At 47.1% G+C, this 25,107-nt stretch overlaps 1 protein-coding gene and 2 long non-coding RNA genes across 10 annotated transcripts in view; 1 reads left to right on the forward strand and 2 right to left on the reverse strand.

The window, feature by feature from the left end:
* The window catches only part of LOC118360256 (brefeldin A-inhibited guanine nucleotide-exchange protein 2-like), a 65,242-nt gene that overhangs the window by 11,033 nt on the left and 29,102 nt on the right, over positions 1 to 25,107 (reverse strand). For all 3 annotated transcript variants that reach the window (XM_052481672.1, XM_052481671.1, XM_052481670.1), the window contains exons 17-29: positions 23,128 to 23,212; positions 18,981 to 19,152; positions 17,560 to 17,711; positions 15,186 to 15,314; positions 14,737 to 14,895; positions 14,429 to 14,576; positions 14,129 to 14,225; positions 11,817 to 11,857; positions 8,541 to 8,710; positions 7,948 to 8,099; positions 7,627 to 7,799; positions 7,353 to 7,513; positions 317 to 447 (exon numbers count right to left, since the gene is read on the reverse strand). In XM_052481672.1, the coding sequence (XP_052337632.1) occupies positions 317 to 447; positions 7,353 to 7,513; positions 7,627 to 7,799; positions 7,948 to 8,099; positions 8,541 to 8,710; positions 11,817 to 11,857; positions 14,129 to 14,225; positions 14,429 to 14,576; positions 14,737 to 14,895; positions 15,186 to 15,314; positions 17,560 to 17,711; positions 18,981 to 19,152; positions 23,128 to 23,212 (1,770 nt within the window). The remainder of the gene's footprint in view (positions 1 to 316; positions 448 to 7,352; positions 7,514 to 7,626; positions 7,800 to 7,947; positions 8,100 to 8,540; positions 8,711 to 11,816; positions 11,858 to 14,128; positions 14,226 to 14,428; positions 14,577 to 14,736; positions 14,896 to 15,185; positions 15,315 to 17,559; positions 17,712 to 18,980; positions 19,153 to 23,127; positions 23,213 to 25,107) is intronic.
* On the forward strand, positions 1,618 to 4,134 carry LOC127912442 (uncharacterized). 5 transcript variants are annotated; one of them, XR_008082739.1, is made up of 5 exons: positions 1,618 to 1,750; positions 1,875 to 2,122; positions 2,185 to 2,866; positions 2,933 to 3,428; positions 3,491 to 4,134. It is a non-coding gene; the product is annotated as an uncharacterized LOC127912442 (long non-coding RNA). The 5 variants fall into 5 exon arrangements; XR_008082738.1 differs by having other exon boundaries at positions 2,933 to 3,304; positions 3,367 to 4,134; XR_008082741.1 differs by having other exon boundaries at positions 3,367 to 4,134.
* On the reverse strand, positions 20,254 to 21,384 carry LOC127912441 (uncharacterized). Of its 2 annotated transcripts, none has more exons than XR_008082737.1 (3): positions 21,302 to 21,384; positions 20,675 to 20,905; positions 20,254 to 20,641 (listed from the first exon to the last, which is right to left on the reverse strand). It is a non-coding gene; the product is annotated as an uncharacterized LOC127912441 (long non-coding RNA). The 2 variants fall into 2 exon arrangements; XR_008082736.1 differs by having other exon boundaries at positions 20,675 to 20,938.

A 25,107-nucleotide genomic window follows, 5' to 3' on the forward strand; every position in this document is an offset into this window, starting at 1 on the left:
GAAAAACACACCAGACTGACGAGTACAGCCATGTTCAACAAGTATATCATTCTTCTAGCTTTATCTAGCTGTACTTGGGATATGTTACCTTGCCTCGCTGGTTTGCTTGGTAATCAAATCTGCGAAGTTATAGACAATAACCATCTGTTTACGTGTTAGCCAACTTGCAAAAGCTGCATCTGAAGTCGGACATGATCGCGCTTCCTTCCATGAAAACAAACCACGTTCCGATTGGGGAACTGCGTGCGTTACCTTTGACAACGCGGACAGGAAGTGGATCTAAACCTGAACACAGAACTGAGGTCAGATGTTTTACCTGGTTCTTATGTCCAGCTTGCAGCGGTTGATGATGCAGGACAGCTCAAAGAGGATGGGGAACCAGCCTCTCACCCACACCCGGTCCCCTGGGGCCACGTTCATGTCATCACTGGTGTACTCCCGCAGAGCCTGGGGACAGACCGGGAAGACACTCACAGCAATGGAACAGGAACACCGTGATGCAACATTCTCAGATGGCGTACAGTGCAGGCGTGATTAGAGAGCAATGAGGCCGTTTGTAATCTAGGTCTGGGATGCACTCGGGGATTCTGTGGGGTCCCTACCCGTGGCCTGCGGGGTCCCTACTCGTGGCCTGCGGGGTCCCTACTCGTGGCCTGCGGGGTCCCTACTCGTGGCCTGCGGGGTCCCTACTCGTGGCCTGCGGGGTCCCTACTCGTGTCCTGCGGGGTCCTACTCGTGGCCTGCGGGGTCCTACTCGTGGCCTGCGGGGTTCCTACTCGTGGCCTGCGGGGGTCCTACTCGTGGCCTGCGGGGTCCTACTCGTGGCCTGCGGGGTCCTACTCGTGGCCTGCGGGGTCCTACTCGTGGCCTGCGGGGTCCTACTCGTGGCCTGCGGGGTCCTACTCGTGGCCTGCGGGGTCCCGTGGCCTGCGGGGTGGCCTGGCGGGGTCCCTACTCGTGGCCTGCGGGGTCCCTACTCGTGGCCTGCGGGGTCCCTACTCGTGGCCTGCGGGGTCCCTACTCGTGGCCTGCGGGGTCCCTACTCGTGGCCTGCGGGGTCCCTACCCGTGGCCTGCGGGGTCCTACTCGTGGCCTGCGGGGTCCTACTCGTGGCCTGCGGGGTCCCTACTCGTGGCCTGCGGGGTCCCTACTCGTGGCCTGCGGGGTCCCTACTCGTGGCCTGCGGGGTCCCTACTCGTGGCCTGCGGGGTCCCTACTCGTGGCCTGCGGGGTCCCTACTCGTGGCCTGCGGGGTCCCTACTCGTGGCCTGCGGGGTCCCTACTCGTGGCCTGCGGGGTCCCTACTCGTGGCCTGCGGGGTCCCTACTCGTGGCCTGCGGGGTCCCTACTCGTGGCCTGCGGGGTCCCTACTCGTGGCCTGTGGGGTCCCTACTCGTGGCCTGCGGGGTCCTACTCGTGGCCTGCGGGGTCCCTACTCGTGGCCTGCGGGGTCCCTACTCGTGGCCTGTGGGTTCCTACTCGTGGCCTGCGGGGGTTTCAGTGGCTGTTGAACATTTTCCTCATTTGAACCCTCAACAGTATTACCTGTGTCATGGTTGAAGGTCTCTGCTCCATTTTCCTGTGTCAGTTTCAGTGTCCATATCAGTGGCTGGAGACATCTGGTAGGTTTGTGCCTATTAAATGTGTCAGTTTCAGTGTCTATATCAGTGGCTGGAGACATCTGGTAGGTTTGTGCCTATTAAATGTGTCAGTTTCAGTGTCTATATCAGTGGCTGGAGACATCTGGTAGGTTTGTGCCTATTAAATGTGTCAGTTTCAGTGTCCATATCAGTGGCTGGAGACATCTGGTAGGTTTGTGCCTATTAAATGTGTCAGTTTCAGTGTCCATATCAGTGGCTGGAGACATCTGGTAGGTTTGTGCCTATTAAATGTGTCAGTTTCAGTGTCTATATCAGTGGCTGGAGACATCTGGTAGGTTTGTGCCTATTAAATGTGTCAGTTTCAGTGTCTATATCAGTGGCTGGAGACATCTGGTAGGTTTGTGCCTATTAAATGTGTCAGTTTCAGTGTCTATATCAGTGGCTGGAGACATCTGGTAGGTTTGTGCCTATTAAATGTGTCAGTTTCAGTGTCTATATCAGTGGCTGGAGACATCTGGTAGGTTTGTGCCTATTAAATGTGTCAGTTTCAGTGTCCATATCAGTGGCTGGAGACATCTGGTAGGTTTGTGCCTATTAAATGTGTCAGTTTCAGTGTCTATATCAGTGGCTGGAGACATCTGGTAGGTTTGTGCCTATTAAATGTGTCAGTTTCAGTGTCTATATCAGTGGCTGGAGACATCTGGTAGGTTTGTGCCTATTAAATGTGTCAGTTTCAGTGTCTATATCAGTGGCTGGAGACATCTGGTAGGTTTGTGCCTATTAAATGTGTCAGTTTCAGTGTCTATATCAGTGGCTGGAGACATCTGGTAGGTTTGTGCCTATTAAATGTGTCAGTTTCAGTGTCTATATCAGTGGCTGGAGACATCTGGTAGGTTTGTGCCTATTAAATGTGTCAGTTTCAGTGTCTATATCAGTGGCTGGAGACATCTGGTAGGTTTGTGCCTATTAAATGTGTCAGTTTCAGTGTCTATATCAGTGGCTGGAGACATCTGGTAGGTTTGTGCCTATTAAATGTGTCAGTTTCAGTGTCTATATCAGTGGCTGGAGACATCTGGTAGGTTTGTGCCTATTAAATGTGTCAGTTTCAGTGTCTATATCAGTGGCTGGAGACATCTGGTAGGTTTGTGCCTATTAAATGTGTCAGTTTCAGTGTCTATATCAGTGGCTGGAGACATCTGGTAGGTTTGTGCCTATTAAATGTGTCAGTTTCAGTGTCTATATCAGTGGCTGGAGACATCTGGTAGGTTTGTGCCTATTAAATGTGTCAGTTTCAGTGTCTCTTTATATCAGTGGCTGGAGACATCTGGTAGGTTTGTGCCTATTAAATGTGTCAGTTTCAGTGTCTATATCAGTGGCTGGAGACATCTGGTAGGTTTGTGCCTATTAAATGTGTCAGTTTCAGTGTCTATATCAGTGGCTGGAGACATCTGGTAGGTTTGTGCCTATTAAATGTGTCAGTTTCAGTGTCTATATCAGTGGCTGGAGACATCTGGTAGGTTTGTGCCTATTAAATGTGTCAGTTTCAGTGTCTATATCAGTGGCTGGAGACATCTGGTAGGTTTGTGCCTATTAAATGTGTCAGTTTCAGTGTCTATATCAGTGGCTGGAGACATCTGGTAGGTTTGTGCCTATTAAATGTGTCAGTTTCAGTGTCTATATCAGTGGCTGGAGACATCTGGTAGGTTTGTGCCTATTAAATGTGTCAGTTTCAGTGTCCATATCAGTGGCTGGAGACATCTGGTAGGTTTGTGCCTATTAAATGTGTCAGTTTCAGTGTCTATATCAGTGGCTGGAGACATCTGGTAGGTTTGTGCCTATTAAATGTGTCAGTTTCAGTGTCCATATCAGTGGCTGGAGACATCTGGTAGGTTTGTGCCTATTAAATGTGTCAGTTTCAGTGTCTATATCAGTGGCTGGAGACATCTGGTAGGTTTGTGCCTATTAAATGTGTCAGTTTCAGTGTCTATATCAGTGGCTGGAGACATCTGGTAGGTTTGTGCCTATTAAATGTGTCAGTTTCAGTGTCTATATCAGTGGCTGGAGACATCTGGTAGGTTTGTGCCTATTAAATGTGTCAGTTTCAGTGTCTATATCAGTGGCTGGAGACATCTGGTAGGTTTGTGCCTATTAAATGTGTCAGTTTCAGTAGGAGGCTGATTCTCAGCAACAGCCCTTCCAACTGGTTGATCATTTACTTTTCACAATCTTGAGAGACGCACTCTGACAACAGTGCAGCCGGGCCTCACAAATATCACCACACCTTCTTGGCCAATGACTACTCCCGGGTCCTCTCCACTCGACAGTCAACTCGTTTGTAGTACACTTTGTATCCAGTCTCGTACTTCTCATCTGAGGGACGAAGCTGTGAATTCTCTCTGAACACTCTCTGCTTCAGTGAACACTTCTCTGGCTGCATGTAGTGCTGACAGGTGGAGTCCCACCCTTGCGCTCACACTGGTCCCTTCTAGTTTGTTTATGTGTGTCTCTTACTCCCATAAAGGACGGGCTTCCAACAGGCAATTTGACACGAAAAAAAAAAAAAAAAAGCATATTATTTTTTTATTCATTCAAGTAAAGGGATATCTGCTGGGACCACCTCTGTTTTAATGTGACACTTAGTCTGACCTATATTTGCTGGCATCACAATTTTCACATGGTGTACTTTTATTTTTAGTTGACTGACATTGCTATCAAACCATTTAGCACCAAACACTGTGCGTGTACACGCAGTATGACTCCCAGCATGTCCTATTGGACTCAACTATAAACATCTGTGTCAGAGGCAGATTGGTTTGAAAACAGTGTTACACTGCTCTCTGATTACATTTTCCTCTGTTGGTTTTAATGAGGACAATCATGTTAATCTTTAACCCATTGGTAAGTGCTTTGACAAATAGCACATTTTCATCTCCTTCCATAACTGTCAAGTGGATTTGTGCAGGGCAATGGCGCCCTCTTCCGGTTGTCTTGAGAACGTGACTTGTTGGCACCTTTTCTCTGCTGCTCGGTGTGGTATGCCGAGTCACTCACTTGCATTCCATCTGTTATTGGCACGACAGCCATCTTTACAGACATTTTTGTTGTTGTGCCGATTTCATTGATGCAAGAGTCAGCACAGTACAAGCAGTCAAAGCCAACTGTTTCCCCCTACCATCCATACAGGCAGTATCTACCAACGTGAAAGCTAACAGGCAGACTCCACCGCTCGCACAAAATAAATGTAGAAATCTATATTATTCAATTACTGCACTCACACTGCTTTCGCCCGCCAACGAGCGTCTGCGTTGCCAAGGGCTAAAATAGAAGTCAGTTCTATTTCTAACGCAGATCACGCTGCAAGTGCTGCCTCTCCCATCTCCTCATTGGTTTATAGCAGCAGGTACCCACGTGCCATCTCCCCATTGGTTATACCCACGTGGGTGACAAAGACGAACGAGGTCGGTGGCGGTAAAGCACCTAATTTATGAAAGTTGCCAAATGCAATAGAAAGTCTAGAGAATAGCCTAGGAGGAGAGATGACAAGAAACGATTCGGTTGACCGTTTTAATTGTGGATTAATTGTTGAAGTAGAGGACCTTGTGCATTTCAGGTAAAATAACTCAATGTTTATATCCCAGGACAAATTCGCTAGCAAAAGCAAGCTAGCCAAATAGGACAAATTAGCTACTAAGTGCAAGCTAACTAGCTAAATTTCCATAAATGTTTAATTATTTTTGACCTGTCCAAATTAATATAATTGGTTCAGAGTTTGTTTTGATATTTTAACCTGCGTGTCGTGATCGGTGTGGGGGGGACAATGCACGATGGCACACGCGCGCAGCCGGTTTGGGTTCCGTGTAACACTGCATCCGGAAGAACCATGTACTTGCACATCCTATTTTACCTCGGTTCGAAATCAATTATGTAGTCTGTCATAGCAACCAACAGTGGTGTAAAGAACCGAAGAAAGAAAACTTTAAAGTACTACTTAAGTAGTTTTTTGGGTATCTGTACTTTACTATTTATATTAAAAATGTAACTTCTACTTAACTACATTCCTAAAGAAAATATTGTACTTTTTACTCCATACATTTTCCCTGAAACCCAAAAGTACTTGTTACATTTTGAATGCTTTGCAGATCATGAAAAAATTATAATTCACACACTTATCAAGAGAACTTCGTCCCTACTGCCTCTGATCTGGTGGACTCACTAAACAGAGAACATCCCTGGTCATCCCTACTGCCTCTGATCTGGTGGACTCACTAAACAGAGAACATCCCTGGTCATCCCTACAGACTGATCTGGTGGACTCACTAAACAGAGAACATCCCTGGTCATCCCTACTGCCTCTGATCTGGTGGACTCACTAAACAGAGAACATCCCTGGTCATCCCTACAGACTGATCTGGTGGACTCACTAAACAGAGAACATCCCTGGTCATCCCTACTGCCTCTGATCTGGTGGACTCACTAAACAGAGAACATCCCTGGTCATCCCTACTGCCTCTGATCTGGTGGACTCACTAAACACATGCTTCCTTTGTAAATTATGTCAGTGTTTGAGTGTGCCCCTGGCTATCTGTAAATGTAAATTGTTCCGAAATGTCTCTAGTAACACTGTCAAAGTTTGAATATGCCTCGTAGGTACGGCTTTTCTCTTCTTTAAGACACACAGAATCTAGTGCTCTAATCAGAGTTCCCATACCATCATCCTGGTTGGATATTTCCTGTGCTGTATCTCTCGCTCTCCCTTCGAGCGTTAATACCACCACAAGTGCTTGCTTTTTCTTGTCCAGATTTGTAACCCATGTCCAGATTTCAAGTTCATTTTCCAACTGTGTTTTTTTTTACCCTACCCGGGGCCTGTGTGGTGCCTACCCTGTGTGGTGCCTACCCTACCCGGGGGCCTGTGTGGTGCCTACCCTACCCGGGGGCCTGTGTGGTGCCTACCCTACCCGGGGGCCTGTGTGGTGCCTACCCTACCCGGGGGCCTGTGTGGTGCCTACCCTACCCGGGGCCTGTGTGGTGCCTACCCTACCCGGGGGCCTGTGTGGTGCCTACCCTACCCGGGGCCTGTGTGGTGCCTACCCTACCCGGGGCCTGTGTGGTGCCTACCCTACCCGGGGCCTGTGTGGTGCCTACCCTACCCGGGGCCTGTGTGGTGCCTACCCTACCCGGGGGCCTGTGTGGTGCCTACCCTACCCGGGGGCCTGTGTGGTGCCTACCCTACCCGGGGCCTGTGTGGTGCCTACCCTACCCGGGGGCCTGTGTGGTGCCTACCCTACCCGGGGGCCTGTGTGGTACCTACCCTACCCGGGGCCTGTGTGGTACCTACCCTACCGGGGCCTGTGTGGTGCCTACCCTACCCGGGGCCTGTGTGGTACCTACCCTACCCGGGGCCTGTGTGGTGCCTACCCTACCCGGGGCCTGTGTGGTGCCTACCCTACCCGGGGGCCTGTGTGGTGCCTAACCTACCCGGGGCCTGTGTGGTGCCTACCCTACCCGGGGCCTGTGTGGTGCCTACCCTACCCGGGGGCCTGTGTGGTGCCTACCCTACCCGGGGGCCTGTGTGGTGCCTACCCTACCCGGGGGCCTGTGTGGTACCTACCCTACCCGGGGGCCTGTGTGGTGCCTACCCTACCCGGGGGCCTGTGTGGTACCTACCCTACCCGGGGGCCTGTGTGGTACCTACCCTACCCGGGGGCCTGTGTGGTACCTACCCTACCCGGGGGCCTGTGTGGTGCCTACCTGCGGCCGGTCTGCGACATATTTAGCACAGTGGCGGATGAGCCGCATGGCCTCCATACTGGTGTCAGGGAAGGCAGCGTTGCACACAAACTCAGACAGACACTTCACCGCATCCTGGAAGGAGTCTATGGCTGCTGCAAAGTGCTGCTGAAACGTGATCACTGGAGGAGAGAGAGAGAAACTGTTAATCAGCAGTCCATTTCTCTACAGAGTTGGCCGTCGACTGTCAGTCAAAATGGTGAGCCAGACTCCTGATGTGACGGACTGTACTCACTGACTATGTGGCCAGTGGTCTGGAAGGCCAGCTCCACAATGGTCTCGTCGTGATCCGAGGCGGCCTGGTGGAACACAGAGAATATGTTCTTCCAGCCGGAGCGGATGTTGGCTGCCTGGGAGTTGACCATCTGGGCCACACAGCGGATCACCATGTCCCTGATAGTGGGAGATCTGTGGAGGAGAGGTCGGTCAAACAGTCAATGGTTTGTTGTGAGTATGTAGAGGGAGGGTCCCCCCCCAATCACCTCTGCCGCTTTCATTTTACTCCCTTCACACGACCCATTTCAAGAACGGTCCCTTCCCCCTGGTCCATGTCTACCTGTTCTTCTTCACGATGTGTTCAAATGGCCGGAGGAAGTCCTTCTGGAAGCGGAAGTTAGCCAGCTCTCCTTTCTCCAGGAACTTCATTGACAGTTGCCTCAGAGAGTCCACCGCAAAGATGGCCACATCCTCGTTGGGGTTGCAGCCCACCTGGGAGAGTAGCAAACACACAGGCATAGATCCACAGTCAATAGATAGGCTAAGTCTTTGCAAAATCAGGTTAGATTAATAGATTAAAGGGATATTTTGGCAATGAAGCCCTTTATCTACTTCTCAGAGTCAGAGGTACTAGAGGATGCCGGTTTTAATGTCTCTGTGTCCAGTACGAAGGAAGTTGGCAGTAGTTTCTCCAGCCAATGCTAGGAAGCATAAGCGAAATGACTGCAAGTCTTTGGGAGTCTGCTAGCATGCTACCTCTAACTTCCTTCATACTGAACCCAGAGACAAAAATGGTATCCAAAGTATCCCTTTAATACTATCGATGGACTAACAATGCTTAACGCAGAGTCTCCACTAAAAGTGTTTTAGTCCAGAAGTAGGCTTAATCTGGTTCTGGGAAACAGTCCTTACTTTAGGAAGGTAGTAACTCACCTTGTTGAAGTGGTCTCCAATGACCTGCCAGATGCGTGACCACTGCAGGCGGATACGGTTCATGTTGTAGTAAGATATCTCTACTATCTTCTGCAGACTGAACATCCGCGGCTGGTGAGCAGAGGCCAGCTCATCCATGGAGACCGCACACAACCAGCGCACAAAGTCCACTAGGAATAGGACACAGGACGACGTCAAGAAACACATTCACACGCTGCCAGAGACGGATACGGAGAAACACATTCACACGCTGCCAGAGACGGAGAAACACATTCACACGCTACCAGAGACGGAGACGGAGAAACACATTCACACGCTACCAGAGACGGAGAAACACATTCACACGCTGCCAGAGACGGAGAAACACATTCACACGCTGCCAGAGACGGAGAAACACATTCACACGCTGCCAGAGACGGAGAAACACATTCACACGCTGCCAGAGACGGAGAAACACATTCACACGCTGCCAGAGACGGAGACGGAGAAACACATTCACACGCTGCCAGAGACGGAGACGGAGAAACACATTCACACGCTGCCAGAGACGGAGAAACACATTCACACGCTGCCAGAGACGGAGACGGAGAAACACATTCACACGCTGCCAGAGACGGATACGGAGAAACACATTCACACGCTGCCAGAGACGGAGAAACACATTCACACGCTGCCAGAGACGGAGAAACACATTCACACGCTGCCAGAGACAGAGAAACACATTCACACGCTGCCAGAGACAGAGAAGCACAAACACACTCACACGCTGCCAGAGACAGAGAAACACACTCACACGCTGCCAGAGACGGAGAAACACATTCACACGCTGCCAGAGACGGAGAAACACATTCACACGCTGCCAGAGACGGAGAAACACATTCACACGCTGCCAGAGACGGAGAAACACATTCACACGCTGCCAGATACGGAGAAACACAGTCACACGCTGCCAGAGACGGAGAAACACATTCACACGCTGCCAGAGACAGAGAAACACATTCACACGCTGCCAGAGACGGAGAAACACATTCACACGCTGCCAGAGACGGAGAAACACATTCACACGCTACCAGAGACGGAGAAACACATTCACACGCTGCCAGAGACAGAGAAACACATTCACACGCTGCCAGAGACGGAGAAACACATTCACACGCTACCAGATACAGAGAAACACATTCACACGCTGCCAGATACGGAGAAACACATTCACACGCTGCCAGAGACGGAGAAACACATTCACACGCTGCCAGAGACGGAGAAACACATTCACACGCTGCCAGATACGGAGAAACACATTCACACGCTGCCAGAGACGGAGAAACACATTCACACGCTGCCAGATACGGAGAAACACATTCACACGCTGCCAGAGACGGAGAAACACATTCACACGCTGCCAGAGACTGAGAAACACATTCACACGCTGCCAGAGACGGAGAAACACATTCACACGCTGCCAGATACGGAGAAACACATTCACACGCTACCAGATACGGAGAAACACATTCACACGCTGCCAGAGACGGATACGGAGAAACACATTCACACGCTGCCAGAGACAGAGAAACACATTCACACGCTGCCAGAGACAGAGAAACACATTCACACGCTGCCAGAGACAGAGAAACACATTCACACGCTGCCAGAGACAGAGAAACACATTCACACGCTGCCAGAGACAGAGAAACACATTCACACGCTGCCAGAGACGGAGAAACACATTCACACGCTGCCAGAGACAGAGAAACACATTCACACGCTGCCAGAGACAGAGAAACACATTCACACGCTGCCAGAGACAGAGAAACACATTCACACGCTGCCAGAGACAGAGAAACAGAGAAACACATTCGCACGCTGCCAGAGACGGAGAAACACATTCACACTCTGCCAGAGACGGAGAAACACATTCACACGCTGCCAGAGACGGAGAAACACATTCACACGCTGCCAGAGACGGATACGGAGAAACACATTCACACGCTGCCAGAGACGGAGAAACACATTCACACGCTGCCAGAGACGGAGAAACACATTCACACGCTGCCAGAGACGGAGAAACACATTCACACGCTGCCAGAGACGGAGAAACACATTCACACGCTGCCAGAGACAGAGAAACACATTCACACGCTGCCAGAGACGGAGAAACACATTCACACGCTGCCAGAGACGGAGAAACACATTCACACGCTGCCAGAGACGGAGAAACACATTCACACGCTGCCAGAGACGGAGAAACACATTCACACGCTGCCAGAGACGGAGAAACACATTCACACGCTGCCAGAGACGGAGAAACACATTCACACGCTGCCAGAGACGGAGAAACACATTCACACGCTGCCAGAGACGGAGAAACACATTCACACGCTACCAGAGACGGAGACGGAGAAACACATTCACACGCTGCCAGAGACGGAGAAACACATTCACACGCTGCCAGAGACGGAGAAACACATTCACACGCTGCCAGAGACGGAGAAACACATTCACACGCTGCCAGAGACGGAGAAACACATTCACACGCTGCCAGAGACGGAGAAACACATTCACACGCTGCCAGAGACGGATACGGAGAAACACATTCACACGCTGCCAGAGACGGAGAAACACATTCACACGCTGCCAGAGACGGAGAAACACATTCACACGCTGCCAGAGACGGAGAAACACATTCACACGCTGCCAGAGACGGAGAAACACATTCACACGCTGCCAGAGACGGAGAAACACATTCACACGCTGCCAGAGACAGAGAAACACATTCACACGCTGCCAGAGACGGAGAAACACATTCACACGCTGCCAGAGACGGAGAAACACATTCACACGCTGCCAGAGACGGAGAAACACATTCACACGCTGCCAGATACGGAGACGGAGAAACACATTCACACGCTACCAGAGACGGAGAAACACATTCACACGCTGCCAGAGACGGAGAAACACATTCACACGCTGCCAGAGACGGAGAAACACATTCACACGCTACCAGAGACGGAGAAACACATTCACACGCTGCCAGAGACGGAGAAACACATTCACACGCTGCCAGAGACGGAGACGGAGAAACACATTCACACGCTGCCAGAGACGGAGAAACACATTCACACGCTGCCAGAGACGGAGAAACACATTCACACGCTGCCAGAGACGGAGAAACACATTCACACGCTACCAGAGACGGAGAAACACATTCACACGCTGCCAGAGACGGAGAAACACATTCACACGCTACCAGAGACGGAGAAAACACACAGATCCACTTACCCACTGCATTTCCATCTAGCTTTGTGGAACCAGTGAAGATCCTGCAGACAAAGCAGAAGGTAGGTCATGTACTTCCAAATAGCACAATCCAGATCAGATGGCATACAGTACATGACAAAGTATAGATCGTTGTCATGAATATCTGCAGCATTGACCATGCAGACTGTCACTGCGAGTGGTTGTTGTGACTCGTGGTTGTGCCCAAATATGCTCTCCTTGAGTGCCAGGGGGCGGGGCTTGGTGTGTGTGGAAAGAGAGAGAGACAACTCAAGTAGCAAATGTAATAAGTGGCGTAACACATTTAACAAACCAAACATTGAAATACCGTTACACAAGGTAAAGTAAAAAGCGGTCGGTGCAGCAATTACCGGAATATAGTAAAATACAGTATACCGTCCAGGACTGTCGCGCATCTCTCTCACCTGTCCACAGCCACCATTACTCTGAGAGAGCGGAGCTGTGTTCGAATAACCATACTAACATACTGTATACTTAATGAGTATATACTACATACTATTTAGTTCATTTTAGTACACTGTAAACAAACAGTATCCTTTCAGTTGAGCGTACTAGCTCTTCACCTGTCAACCGGAATTTGATGCTGTTGCTAGGCAAACGATTGCTAGCTAGTTAGCATAACAAATGACTAGAGTTAGACATTTTATGACTTCGGTTGTGTTCTTAAATTCAATCTGGAGTGCCAGAGTGCGCTCGTAAATTCAGAGAGCTTCGCACCCGCAGCACACACTGGACGCTCTGGCCGACGAGTAGGGTTTATTTGAGTGTTCTGACCTTACAAAGGCAGTCAAGCACACAAGCTAATGTTGGCTAGCTTGCTAGTTACTTCCAGACACAAATGAGAACACTGACCATTTTACTCGCCCTAGCAGAGCTGGTTAGGCAGTTATGTTATCGAGAGCGTTGATGACCAACTGTGCTGCTGGCAACAATTTAATTGTGCTTTTTTGCCAACTTTTACTAACACTGGCCATATTCGGGTGTTGAGCACTCGTAAATTCATTATTCTACGCTCTGGAATCGGAGTAGATCGCCAGAACGTATTTACGAAAGCACCCGAATGTCCCTTGAGAACGCACAACTATACCATTAGCTAAGCTAACATGCTGACCAGACAGGACACGTCGTGTGCACGAGCGTCACAAAATATGTGTTATTCAATTATTGCACCCACACTGCTCACGCGCGACAACGAGCGTCTGCGATGCCAAGAGCTAAAATAGAAGTCCTTTCTACTTCTGACGCAGATCGCACTGCAAGTCCTGCCCCATGTGCCATCTCATTGGTTTATAGAAGCCCACGTGGGTGATTGAAAGACAAACTGTTTTGCCGGTTGTCGTGGTAATACCATGAAAGTGTAGATGCCAATCACCATATAAGTTCAAAGATTAAAAAGCCTGGAAGGAGGAGAGATGACGAGAAACGATTCGGTTGGCCGTTTTATGTGTGGATTAATTGTCGAAGTAGAGGACCTTGTGCATTTCAGGTAAAATAACAATGTTTATATCCCAGGACAAATTAGCTAGCAACAGCAAGCGAGCTAAATAGGACGAATTATCTAGCAAGTACAAGCTAACTAGCTAAATTGCCATACATGTTGGTTTAATGCTTTCGACCTGTCCCCAAATGAATGTCATTGGTTCAGAGTTTGTTTTGATATTTTAAACGGCGTGTCGTGGTCGCGTGTGGTGTAGGGGGACAAAATACATGTATGCACGATAACGCAGCCAGTTTGGGTTCCGTGTAAGAATGACTGGAATAAGTCAGTAAATGTTGGGTAGTTAGCTAGCTAGCCAATAGTTAATATTCTGGCAAGTTTGATGTATAGTTAGCCAACTAACGTTAGGTAACGTTAGCTAGCTAACATACCAGAAAATACTGCTGTAATGATATGTGGTTCATAAGAACGGCGTAGCTAACAAATTGTCAGCCAACAAAACCTGTAACGTAACTTATTTGAAAAGTCATTACATTGCTCAACATCTTCTTAACCTTTGACCTTATTAGTTAAAGCAATGAATTTGTATCCACTCTCGTACTTCGGCTGCATATTGTCCCCCATTTTCTTCAAATCTGAAAACGAGGTGAAGCCACGCCCATTTCCTCTAGAATTGCATTTAGTACAGAAATAGTGTCCTCTGCATGTATACTTCATATTTTGGCGAATTTAGTACGATGACCAATAAGCATACTAACTATATCCATACTATGACCAATAAGCATACTATATACACAATTCACGTCACAAATAGTAAGGTTAGTATGAGTATTCAAACACATCTCTGGTCTCTCACCTGTCCACAGCCACCACTACACTCTGAGAACTGGTTTCTCCCACTGACTCCTGGATATGAGCCATCTGCCTCCGGTCTGGACCTCCAACCAGGGTCCCTGCAACAGGAAACACATTTAACACACCAAACGGCACCCTATCCCCTACATAGTGCACTACTTTTGATCATGGTCCATAGATCCCTGGTCAAAAGTAGTGCACTATTATAGGGAATAGGGTGCACTTTGGGACACACACTCTGTCTTCAAACACCATTTACACAGTCAATGTCCTTGATGTTCAAGAGCCCTGTGAGCCTTACCCAGTCCCAGGGGCATGAACTCCTCTCCCCCAGAAGGGAAGCCCTTGATGCCAGCCTGGCTATCCCGAGCCACTCCAGAGATGTAGCGTGTCTTCACCCCCGTGCCAATCAGCTGGGCCAACTCCAGCTGGCTGATACACCGCAGGATCTGCAGAGAGAGGGTTAGGGCCCTCTTGATCTGTTTAAAATGTCTCTACCAAGTGCTACACTATATAATATGGGTTTGATTCCTGACTAACAGAAGAGATGAGAGGAAGGGTTAGAAATGGGAAGGCCAGGTGCTATCTGGGAGAAGCCCTCTGACCTACCTCGTGCCAAGAGTTGCCCAGGTAGTTTCCGTCTGTGTGGGCCACAGTGATAAGGGTCTTGATGGTGTCGATGTTCTTCTGCTTCATCTCAGTGATGCTGGAGCTGGCTGTGAGCAGGGTGAACCGAGCCAAGGCTTGGACGTACGCATCCCTCTCCAACTGCACAGAGAGCCACAGACAGACGGGTAATTAATGTTAATGCTAGGTTATTTAAGTTCATGTTAAGTCTAGAACTATGTTTGATGGGGGGGGGTTTGGAAAGTAAAGTGTATAAGGCTGTGTTTACACAGGCAGTCCACGAATTGGCAAGAGAGCTGATCTGATTGGTTTAAAAAAACTTAGTGGAAAAATATCAGAATTGGGCCGCCTGTGGAAACACAGCCTAAGGTTGCTACATTAGATGTTTTAGAAGCAGAGGTCGAGCTGTGTAGCCAGGGGAGACAACTAACCTGCATACTGAAGATGCATGCAATCCTGACAGCACAGCGGATCCCCTCCAGACACAGAGAGGCCACCTCCTGGTCGTCACAGTCCTGTAGGCCCACGCTGAAAGCTGCCAGGAGAGGGGTCCACGCCAGCTGAAATACACAGGCAGGTAGAGCACACAGGCTTGAATCCTTTTACTTCGTAAAGAACATCGGTCACACACACACACACAGGGTGATATTTGAAGTCATCTTCTGGCACAGGTGATAAGTCTGGGCTTCTGCATCTAAACTTCTTGCTCATCTACTCATAGCGGTGCCAGAGGAAGGCACAGAGCATCAAGGACCTCACACCTCCCAGCTGTTCTCTCCCTTACCGTCAGGCAAACATGAGGTCTGATACCAACAGGCTCAGAAACAATTTCTATCTACAAGCCATCAGAATGCTGAACACTTCAACTGAACTGACCACCTGCTCTGATTCTCCACACCTTAGTACACATCCATTCACACACCCACACTGAGTGTACAAAACATGAAGAACACCTTCCTAATGCATTAGCATCGAACAACCCCCGTGATATGCCAATTCTCAGGGAAGTTAGGAACAAATATACACAGTTAGGAGAGCTAAGGTTAGCTTTTTCAAGCAGGAATTTGCATCCTGCAGCACAAACTCCAAAAAGTTCTGGGACACTAAAGTCCATGGAGAATAAGAGCACCTCCTGCCCACTGCACTGAGGCTAGGAAACACTGTTACCACAAATAAATCCACAATAATTGACAACTTCAAAAAGCATTTTTCTACGGCTGGCCATGCTTTCCACCGGACTACCTCTACCCCAGTCAAAATTGTGCCTTTCTGTATTACACTTATGCAAAATAAAATTAAAATATATACAGTGGGGCAAAAAAGTATTTAGTCAGCCACCAATTGTGCAAGTTCTCCCACTTAAAAAGATGAGAGAGGTCTGTAATTTTCATCATAGGTCCACTTCAACTATGACAGACAAAATGAGAAAAAAAAAATCTGGAAAATCACATTGTAGGATTTTTACTGAATTTATTTGCAAATTATGGTGGAAAATAAGTATTTGGTCAATAACAAAAGTTTCTCAATACTTTGTTATATACCCTTTGTTGGTAATGACAGAGGTCAAACGTTTTCTGTAAGTCTTCACAAGGTTTTCACACACTGTTGCTGATATTTTGGCCCATTCCTCCATGCAGATCTCCTCTAGAGCAGTGATCTTTTGGGTCTGTTGCTGGGCAACACGGACTTTCAACTCCCTCCAAAGATTTTCTATGGGGTTGAGATCTGGAGACTGGCTAGGCCACTCCAGGACCTTGAAATGCTTCTTACGAAGCCCCGTTTCATCTTCAATGCCCTTGCTGATGGAAGGAGGTTTTCACTCAAAATCTCACGATACATGGCCCCATTCATTCTTTCCTTTACACGGATCAGTCGTCCTTGTCCCTTTGCAGAAAAACAGCCCCAAAGCATGATGTTTCCACCCCCATGCTTCACAGTAGGTATGGTGTTCTTTGGATGCAACTCAGCATTCTTTGTCCTCCAAACACAACAAGTTGAGTTTTTACCAAAAAGTTATATTTTGGTTTCATCTAACCATATGACATTCTCCCATTCTTCTTCTGGATCATCCAAATGCTCTCTAGCAAACTTCAGACGGGCCTGGACATATACTGGCTTAAGCAGGGGGACACGTCTGGCACTGCAGGATTTGAGTCCCTGGCGGCGTAGTGTGTTACTGATGGTAGGCTTTGTTACTTTGGTCCCAGCTCTCTGCAAGTCATTCACTAGGTCCCCCGTGTGGTTCTGGGATTTTTGCTCACCGTTCTTGTGATCATTTTGACCCCACGGGGTGAGACAGAGGAGCCTCTTAAAAAAGTTACAGGTCTGTGAGAGCCAGAAATCTTGCTTGTTTGAAGGTGACCAAATACTTATTTTCCACCATAATTTGCAAATAAATGTATTTAAAAAATCCTACAATGTGATTTTCTGGATTTTTTTTCCTCATTTTGTCTGTCATAGTTGAAGTGTACCTATGATGAAAATTACAGGCCTCTCATCTTTTTAAGTGGGAGAACTTGCACAATTGGTGGCTGACTAAATACTTTTTTGCCCCACTGTATATTCTGCCATCGTATTCTTATCTAATAATATTTGTTAATGTATTGTCGAGAAGGAACCTGCAAGTAAGCATTTCATTGGACGATGTATACCATGTGTATCCCGTACATACGACTAATTAAAACGTTAAATTCTTTGGGGTTTTAGGATGGGTATCTGTAAGGCACTCTGTGACAGCTACTTATGTAAAAAAAAAGAAGGTTTTTATAAAATACATGTGGTTTGATTGAGGCTGGCTGACTCTACCTTGAACATGGGCCGAACGTGCTCCAGATGGGTGGCGCTGAAGAAGGGGGCCTGGGCATGGCTTACAGCCTCCATCAGGGCCTTGGCTGTCTTCGCCATCTGTTCCATCTCAACGTCATACAGCAGACGACGCTGCTTCTCATTGGCTACGCCTGCAAAGAGAGACCGCCCACATTATCACAACTAATCTCTAGTGGACAGACAACGTAAGAACATCTGACAAAATTATGTAAAATATTAGTTCTGGGTTGACAGTATCACATGACCAACACCTACGTTTCCTAGGCAACCAGTAGGGCTACAATTCCCCCTGGGCAGATTGGTGTAGGGGTTCAGCTGACATAATACATACTGGATTAGAAAGCTTGTCAGAGAGACGTGTGTTCAGAGAGACGTGACATTGAGGATTCTGCATTGTGATGCATTTACATGAAACTAGAACATTCTATAACAGCCATGTTAGAATTCCATTAACATGACACTACAGCATTCTATAACAGCCATGTTAGAACTCCATTAACATGACACTACAGCATTCTATAACAGCCATGTTAGAACTCCATTAACATGACACTACAACATTCTATAACAGTCATGTTAGAACCCCATTAACATGACACTACAGCATTCTATAACAGCCATGTTAGAACTCCATTAACATGACACTACAGCATTCTATAACAGCCATGTTAGAACTCCATTAACATGACACTACAGCATTCTATAACAGTCATGTTAGAACCCCATTAACATGACACTACAACATTCTATAACAGCCATGTTAGAACTCCATTAACATGACACTACAACATTCTATAACAGTCATGTTAGAACCCCATTAACATGACACTACAACATTCTATAACAGCCATGTTAGAACTCCATTAACATGACACTACAACATTCTATAACAGTCATGTTAGAACTCCATTAACATGACACTACAGCATTCTATAACAGCCATGTTAGAACTCCATTAACATGACACTACAGCATTCTATAACAGCCATGTTAGAACTCCATTAACATGACACTACAACATTCTATAGCAGCCATGTTAGAACTCCATTAACATGACACTACAGCATTCTATAACAGCCATGTTAGAACCCCATTAACATGACACTACAGCATTCTATAACAGCCATGTTAGAACTCCATTAACATGACACTACAGCATTCTATAACAGCCATGTTAGAACTCCATTAACATGACACTACAACATTCTATAGCAGCCATGTTAGAACTCCATTAACATGACACTACAGCATTCTATAACAGCCATGTTAGAACCCCATTAACATGACAAAGGGAATATTTAAAATAATAACTGAAAGTCTAGAATCAGAACATTATTCTAAATGTTGGCTCAACTCTAAATAGAATGTCTCTTTTGTCATACCCTGGCTCCTCTACTTACTGTGCTTGCTAGTCTTGGGTGTGATAGTGTGCTCCTTGCTGTCCTTCATGGCGATCTTCTTGCCAGCGATCTCATGGTATATGGAGGACAGGTACTCCTCAGGCAGGTCCTTACTGTCGTTGATGCCACGGTTCATTCTGATGTACTGTTCCTTGGTCATTTTGTTCTTCACCTGTAACATAACGGTGGGGACCTCCGTTACTAAAAACAACTGGCCATAGGTAGGTATGAACAGGCTAAATGACGGTCTGGTCGAGTTCTGGTGGTGGGTTCACAAAGGAAGGGTTGGGAGTTCAAATCCCGGATGAGCAATGCATGGTAACTTTTTGGTCCTTTGTAGCTCAGTTGGTAAAGCATGTAACTCCAGGGTAGTGGGTTTGATTACCGGGACCACCCATATGTAAAATGTATGTATAACTGACTAAGTCGCTTCGGATAAAAGTGTCTGCTAAACCTACTCATTCCAGGTAGTTGTTTCTTTACATTGTAGAATAACTGTGAAGACATAAAATCTATGAAATAACACATGGAATCATGGAGTAACCAAAAAGTGTTTTCAAATCAAAAATACATTTTATATTTGAGATTCGTCAAAGTAGCCTCACTTTTTTTGATGACAGCTTTGCACACTCTTGGCATTCTCTCAACCAGCTCCATGAGGTAGTCACCTGGAATGCATTTCAATTAACAGGTGTGCCTTTTCTTAATGCGTTAGAGCAAAAAAGTTGTTGTGAAGTCCATATGGCAAGAACAGCTCAAATAATCAAAGATAAACGACAGGTCATCATTACTTTAAGCTATGGTCAGTCAAAGCGGAAAATTTAAAATCACTTAAAGTTTATTCAAGTGCAGTTGCAAAAACCATCAAGCGCTATGGTGAAACTGCCAATCATGAGGACCGCCACATGAAAGGAAGACCCAGAGTTAACTCTGCTGCAGAGAATAAGTTCACAAGAGTTAACTGCACCTCAATTTTTTTTATTTTTTTTTATTGTTTTTTTTTTTTTTTAACCTTTATTTAACCTTTATTTAACCAGGCAAGTCAGTTAAGAACAAATTCTTATTTTCAATGACGGCCTGGGAACAGTGGGTTAACTGCCTGTTCAGGGGTAGAACGACAGACCTTGTCAGCTCGGGGTTCGAACTTGCCACCTTCCGATTACTAGTCCAACGCTCTAACCACTAGGCTACCCTGTCGCCTCTACACTCTAACCACTAGGCTACCCTGTCGCCTCTACACTCTAACCACTAGGCTACCCTGCCGCCTCTACACTCTAACCACTAGGCTACCCTGTCGCCTCTACACTCTAACCACTAGGCTACCCTGTCGCCTCTACACTCTAACCACTAGGCTACCCTGCCGCCTCTACACTCTAACCACTAGGCTACCCTGCCGCCTCTACACTCTAACCACTAGGCTACCCTGCCGCCTCTACACTCTAACCACTAGGCTACCCTGCCGCCTCTACACTCTAACCACTAGGCTACCCTGCCGCCTCTACACTCTAACCACTAGGCTACCCTGCCGCCTCTACACTCTAACCACTAGGCTACCCTGCCGCCTCTACACTCTAACCACTAGGCTACCCTGCCGCCTCTACACTCTAACCACTAGGCTACCCTGCCGCCTCTACACTCTAACCACTAGGCTACCCTGCCCCCTCTACACTCTAACCACTAGGCTACCCTGCAACCTCTACACTCTAACCACTAGGCTACCCTGCCGCCTCTACACTCTAACCACTAGGCTACCCTGCCGCCTCTACACTCTAACCACTAGGCTACCCTGCCGCCTCTACACTCTAACCACTAGGCTACCCTGCCGCCTCTACACTCTAACCACTAGGCTACCCTGCCGCCTCTACACTCTAACCACTAGGCTACCCTGCCGCCTCTACACTCTAACCACTAGGCTACCCTGCCGCCTCTACACTCTAACCACTAGGCTACCCTGCCGCCTATACACTCTAACCACTAGGCTACCCTGCCCCCTCTACACTCTAACCACTAGGCTACCCTGCCACCTCTACACTCTAACCACTAGGCTACCCTGCCACCTCTACGCTCTAACCACTAGGCTACCCTGCCGCCTCTACGCTCTAAACACTAGGCTACCCTGCCGCCTCTACGCTCTAACCACTAGGCTACCCTGCCACCTCTACGCTCTAAACACTAGGCTACCCTGCCACCTCTACACTCTAACCACTAGGCTACCCTGCCGCCTCTACACTCTAACCACTAGGCTACCCTGCCGCCTCTACGCTCTAAACACTAGGCTACCCTGCCACCTCTACACTCTAACCACTAGGCTACCCTGCCACCTCTACACTCTAACCACTAGGCTACCCTGCCGCCTCTACACTCTAACCACTAGGCTACCCTGTCGCCTCTACACTCTAACCACTAGGCTACCCTGTCCCCTCTACACTCTAACCACTAGGCTACCCTGTCGCCTCTACACTCTAACCACTAACCCTGTCCACCACTAGGCTACCCTGCCGCCTCTACACTCTAACCACTAGGCTACCCTGCCGCCTCTACACTCTAACCACTAGGCTACCCTGTCGCCTCTACACTCTAACCACTAGGTTACCCTGCCGCCTCTACACTCTAACCACTAGGCTACCCTGCCGCCTCTACACTCTAACCACTAGGCTACCCTAATTGCAGCCCAAAGAACTGCTTCAGAGTTCAAGTAACAGACACGTCTCAACATCAACTGTTCAGAGGAGACTGCGTGAATCAGGACTTCATGTTCAAATTGCTGCAAAGAAACCACTAAAGGACACCAATAAGAAGAAGAGACTTGTTTGGACCAAGAAACATGAGCAATGGACATTAGAGTCCAGATTTTTGGTTCCAACCGCTGTGTGTTTGTGAGATGCAGAGCAAGTGTACAAATGATCTCCACATGTGTGGTTCCCACCATGAAGCATGGAGGAGGTGTGATGGTCTGGGGGTGCTTTGCTGGTGACACTGTCAGTAATTTAGTGTATCAAATGACCTGGCCTCGACAATCACAGACCTCAACCCAATTGAGAGGATTTGGAATGAGTTGAACCGCAGAGTGAAGGAAAAGCGTGGGAACTCCTTCAAGAGTGTTGGAAAACCATTCCTCATGAAGCTGGTTGAGAGAATGCCAAGAGTGTGCAAAGCTGTCATCAAAGCAAAGGCTGGCTACATTGAAGAATCTCAAATATATAAAATATTTTGTTTAACACTTTTTTTGGTTACTACATGATTCCGTATGTGTTATTTCATAGTTTTGATGTCTTCACTATTATTCTACAACGTAGAGAAAAAAGAAAAAAAAAAAAACTTAAATGAGTAGGTGTCCAAACTTTTGACTGGTACTGCATATGTTTTTTTTTTCTAAAGACTGACTGGTTGATGTTCTGACCTGTGGACTGTGCACACACACACACACACACACACACACACACACACACACACACACACACACACACACACACACACAAGGGGTTTTCTTTATTTTTTCTACATTGTAGAATAATAGTGAAGACATCAAAACTATGAAATAACACATACGGAATCATGTTGTAACCAAAAAAAAAGTGCTACACAAATCAAAATATATTTAAATTTCTGAGGCTGGTAACGCTATGCCACTTTCATCGTAGCGCTTGATGGTTGTTGCAACTGCACTTGAATAAAATTACAAAGTTCTTGAAATGTTCCGTATTGACTGACCTACATGTCTTAAAGTAATGATGGACTGTCATTTCTCTTTGCTTATTTGAGCTGTTCTTGCCATAATATGAACTTGAGCCCTATTTGGTAAAAGATATCTTCTGTATACCACACCTACCATGTCACAACACAACAGATTGGCTCAAATGCATTAAGAAAGAAAGAAATTCCACAAATTAACAGCTGTTAATTGAAATGCATTCCAGGTGACTACCTCATGAAGCTGGTTGAGAGAATGGCAAGAGTGTGCAAAGCTGTCATCAAGGCAAAGGGTGGGTATTGGAAGAATCAAATAGTTTTGATGTCCTCTACAATGTAGAAATTAGTAAAATAAAAAAAATGTAAAAATCCTTGAATGAGTAGGTTTTCTAAAACGTTTGACGGTAGTGTATATACATAAAACCAGACCGACTGATTGGTTGGTTGGTGTTCTGACCTGTGGACTGTGCAGGTCTGTGGTCAGCATGATGATGGAGAAGGCCAAGACGTAGGCTGTGTCTGCGCTGGCAAACTCCCCCTGTCTGCAGGGGCAAGATCATGTAGTGCATCAATGTAACACACGGGGGTGTGGGGGTAGCGCATCAATTATAACATCAATGTAACACAGGGGGGTAGCACATCAATATAACATGGGGGGGGTAGCACATCAATATAACACGGGGGGTAGCACATCAATATAACACGGGGGGTAGCACATCAATATAACACGGGGGGTAGCACATCAATATAACACGGGGGGTAACATCAATATAACACGGGGGGAGTAACATCAATATAACACGGGGGGTAACATCAATATAACACGGGGGGTAGCACATCAATATAACACGGGGGGTAGCACATCAATATAACACGGGGGGTAACATCAATATAACACGGGGGAGTAACATCAATATAACACGGGGGGTAGCGCATCAATTATAACATCAATGTAACACAGGGGGTAGCACATCAATATAACATGGGGGTAGCACATCAATATAACACGGGGGGAGTAACATCAATATAACACACGGGGGTGTGGGGTAGCGCATCAATTATAACATCAATGTAACACAGGGGGTAGCACATCAATATAACATGGGGGGTAACATCAATATAACACGGGGGGAGTAACATCAATATAACACGGGGGGTAGCACATCAATATAACACGGGGGGTAGCACATCAATATAACACGGGGGAGTAACATCAATATAACACGGGGGGAGTAACATCAATATAACACGGGGGAGTAACATCAATATAACACGGGGGAGTAACATCAATATAACACGGGGGGAGTAACATCAATATAACACGGGGGGAGTAACATCAATATAACACGGGGGGAGTAACATCAATATAACACGGGGGAGGGGGAGAGTAACATCAATATAACACGGGGGGGGGGTAACATCAATATAACACGGGGGAGGGGGTAACATCAATATAACACGGAGGGGGAGTAACATCAATATAACACGGGGGGGGGTAACATCAATATAACACGGAGGGGGAGTAACATCAATATAACACGGGGGGGAGTAACATCAATATAACACGGGGGAGTAACATCAATATAACACGGGGGGAGTAACATCAATATAACACGGGGGGGAGTAACATCAATATAACACGGGGGGGGAGAGTAACATCAATATAACACGGGGGAGTAACATCAATATAACACGGGGGAGTAACATCAATATAACACGGAGGGGGAGTAACATCAATATAACACGGGAGAGTAACATCAATATAACACGGGGGAGGGGGAGAGTAACATCAATATAACACGGGGAGGGGAGAGTAACATCAATATAACACGGGGAGTAACATCAATATAACACGGGGGAGTAACATCAATATAACACGGGGAGTAACATCAATATAACACGGGGAGAGTAACATCAATATAACACGGGGGGAGTAACATCAATATAACACGGGGGAGTAACATCAATATAACACGGGGGAGTAACATCAATATAACACGGGGGAGTAACATCAATATAACACGGGGGAGTAACATCAATATAACACGGGAGAGTAACATCAATATAACACGGGGGAGTAACATCAATATAACACGGGAGAGTAACATCAATATAACACGGGGGAGTAACATCAATATAACACGGGGGGAGTAACATCAATATAACACGGGGGAGTAACATCAATATAACACGGGGGAGTAACATCAATATAACACGGGGAGTAACATCAATATAACACGGGGGAGTAACATCAATATAACACGGGGAGAGTAACATCAATATAACACGGGGGAGTAACATCAATATAACACGGGGGAGTAACATCAATATAACACGGGGGAGTAACATCAATATAACACGGGGGAGTAACATCAATATAACACGGGGGTAACATCAATATAACACGGGGGAGGGGGAGAGTAACACCAATATAACA

Source organism: Oncorhynchus keta, chromosome 27 (assembly GCF_023373465.1).
Source record: "Oncorhynchus keta strain PuntledgeMale-10-30-2019 chromosome 27, Oket_V2, whole genome shotgun sequence".
In the NCBI taxonomy this organism is placed as follows: Eukaryota; Metazoa; Chordata; class Actinopteri; order Salmoniformes; family Salmonidae; genus Oncorhynchus; species Oncorhynchus keta.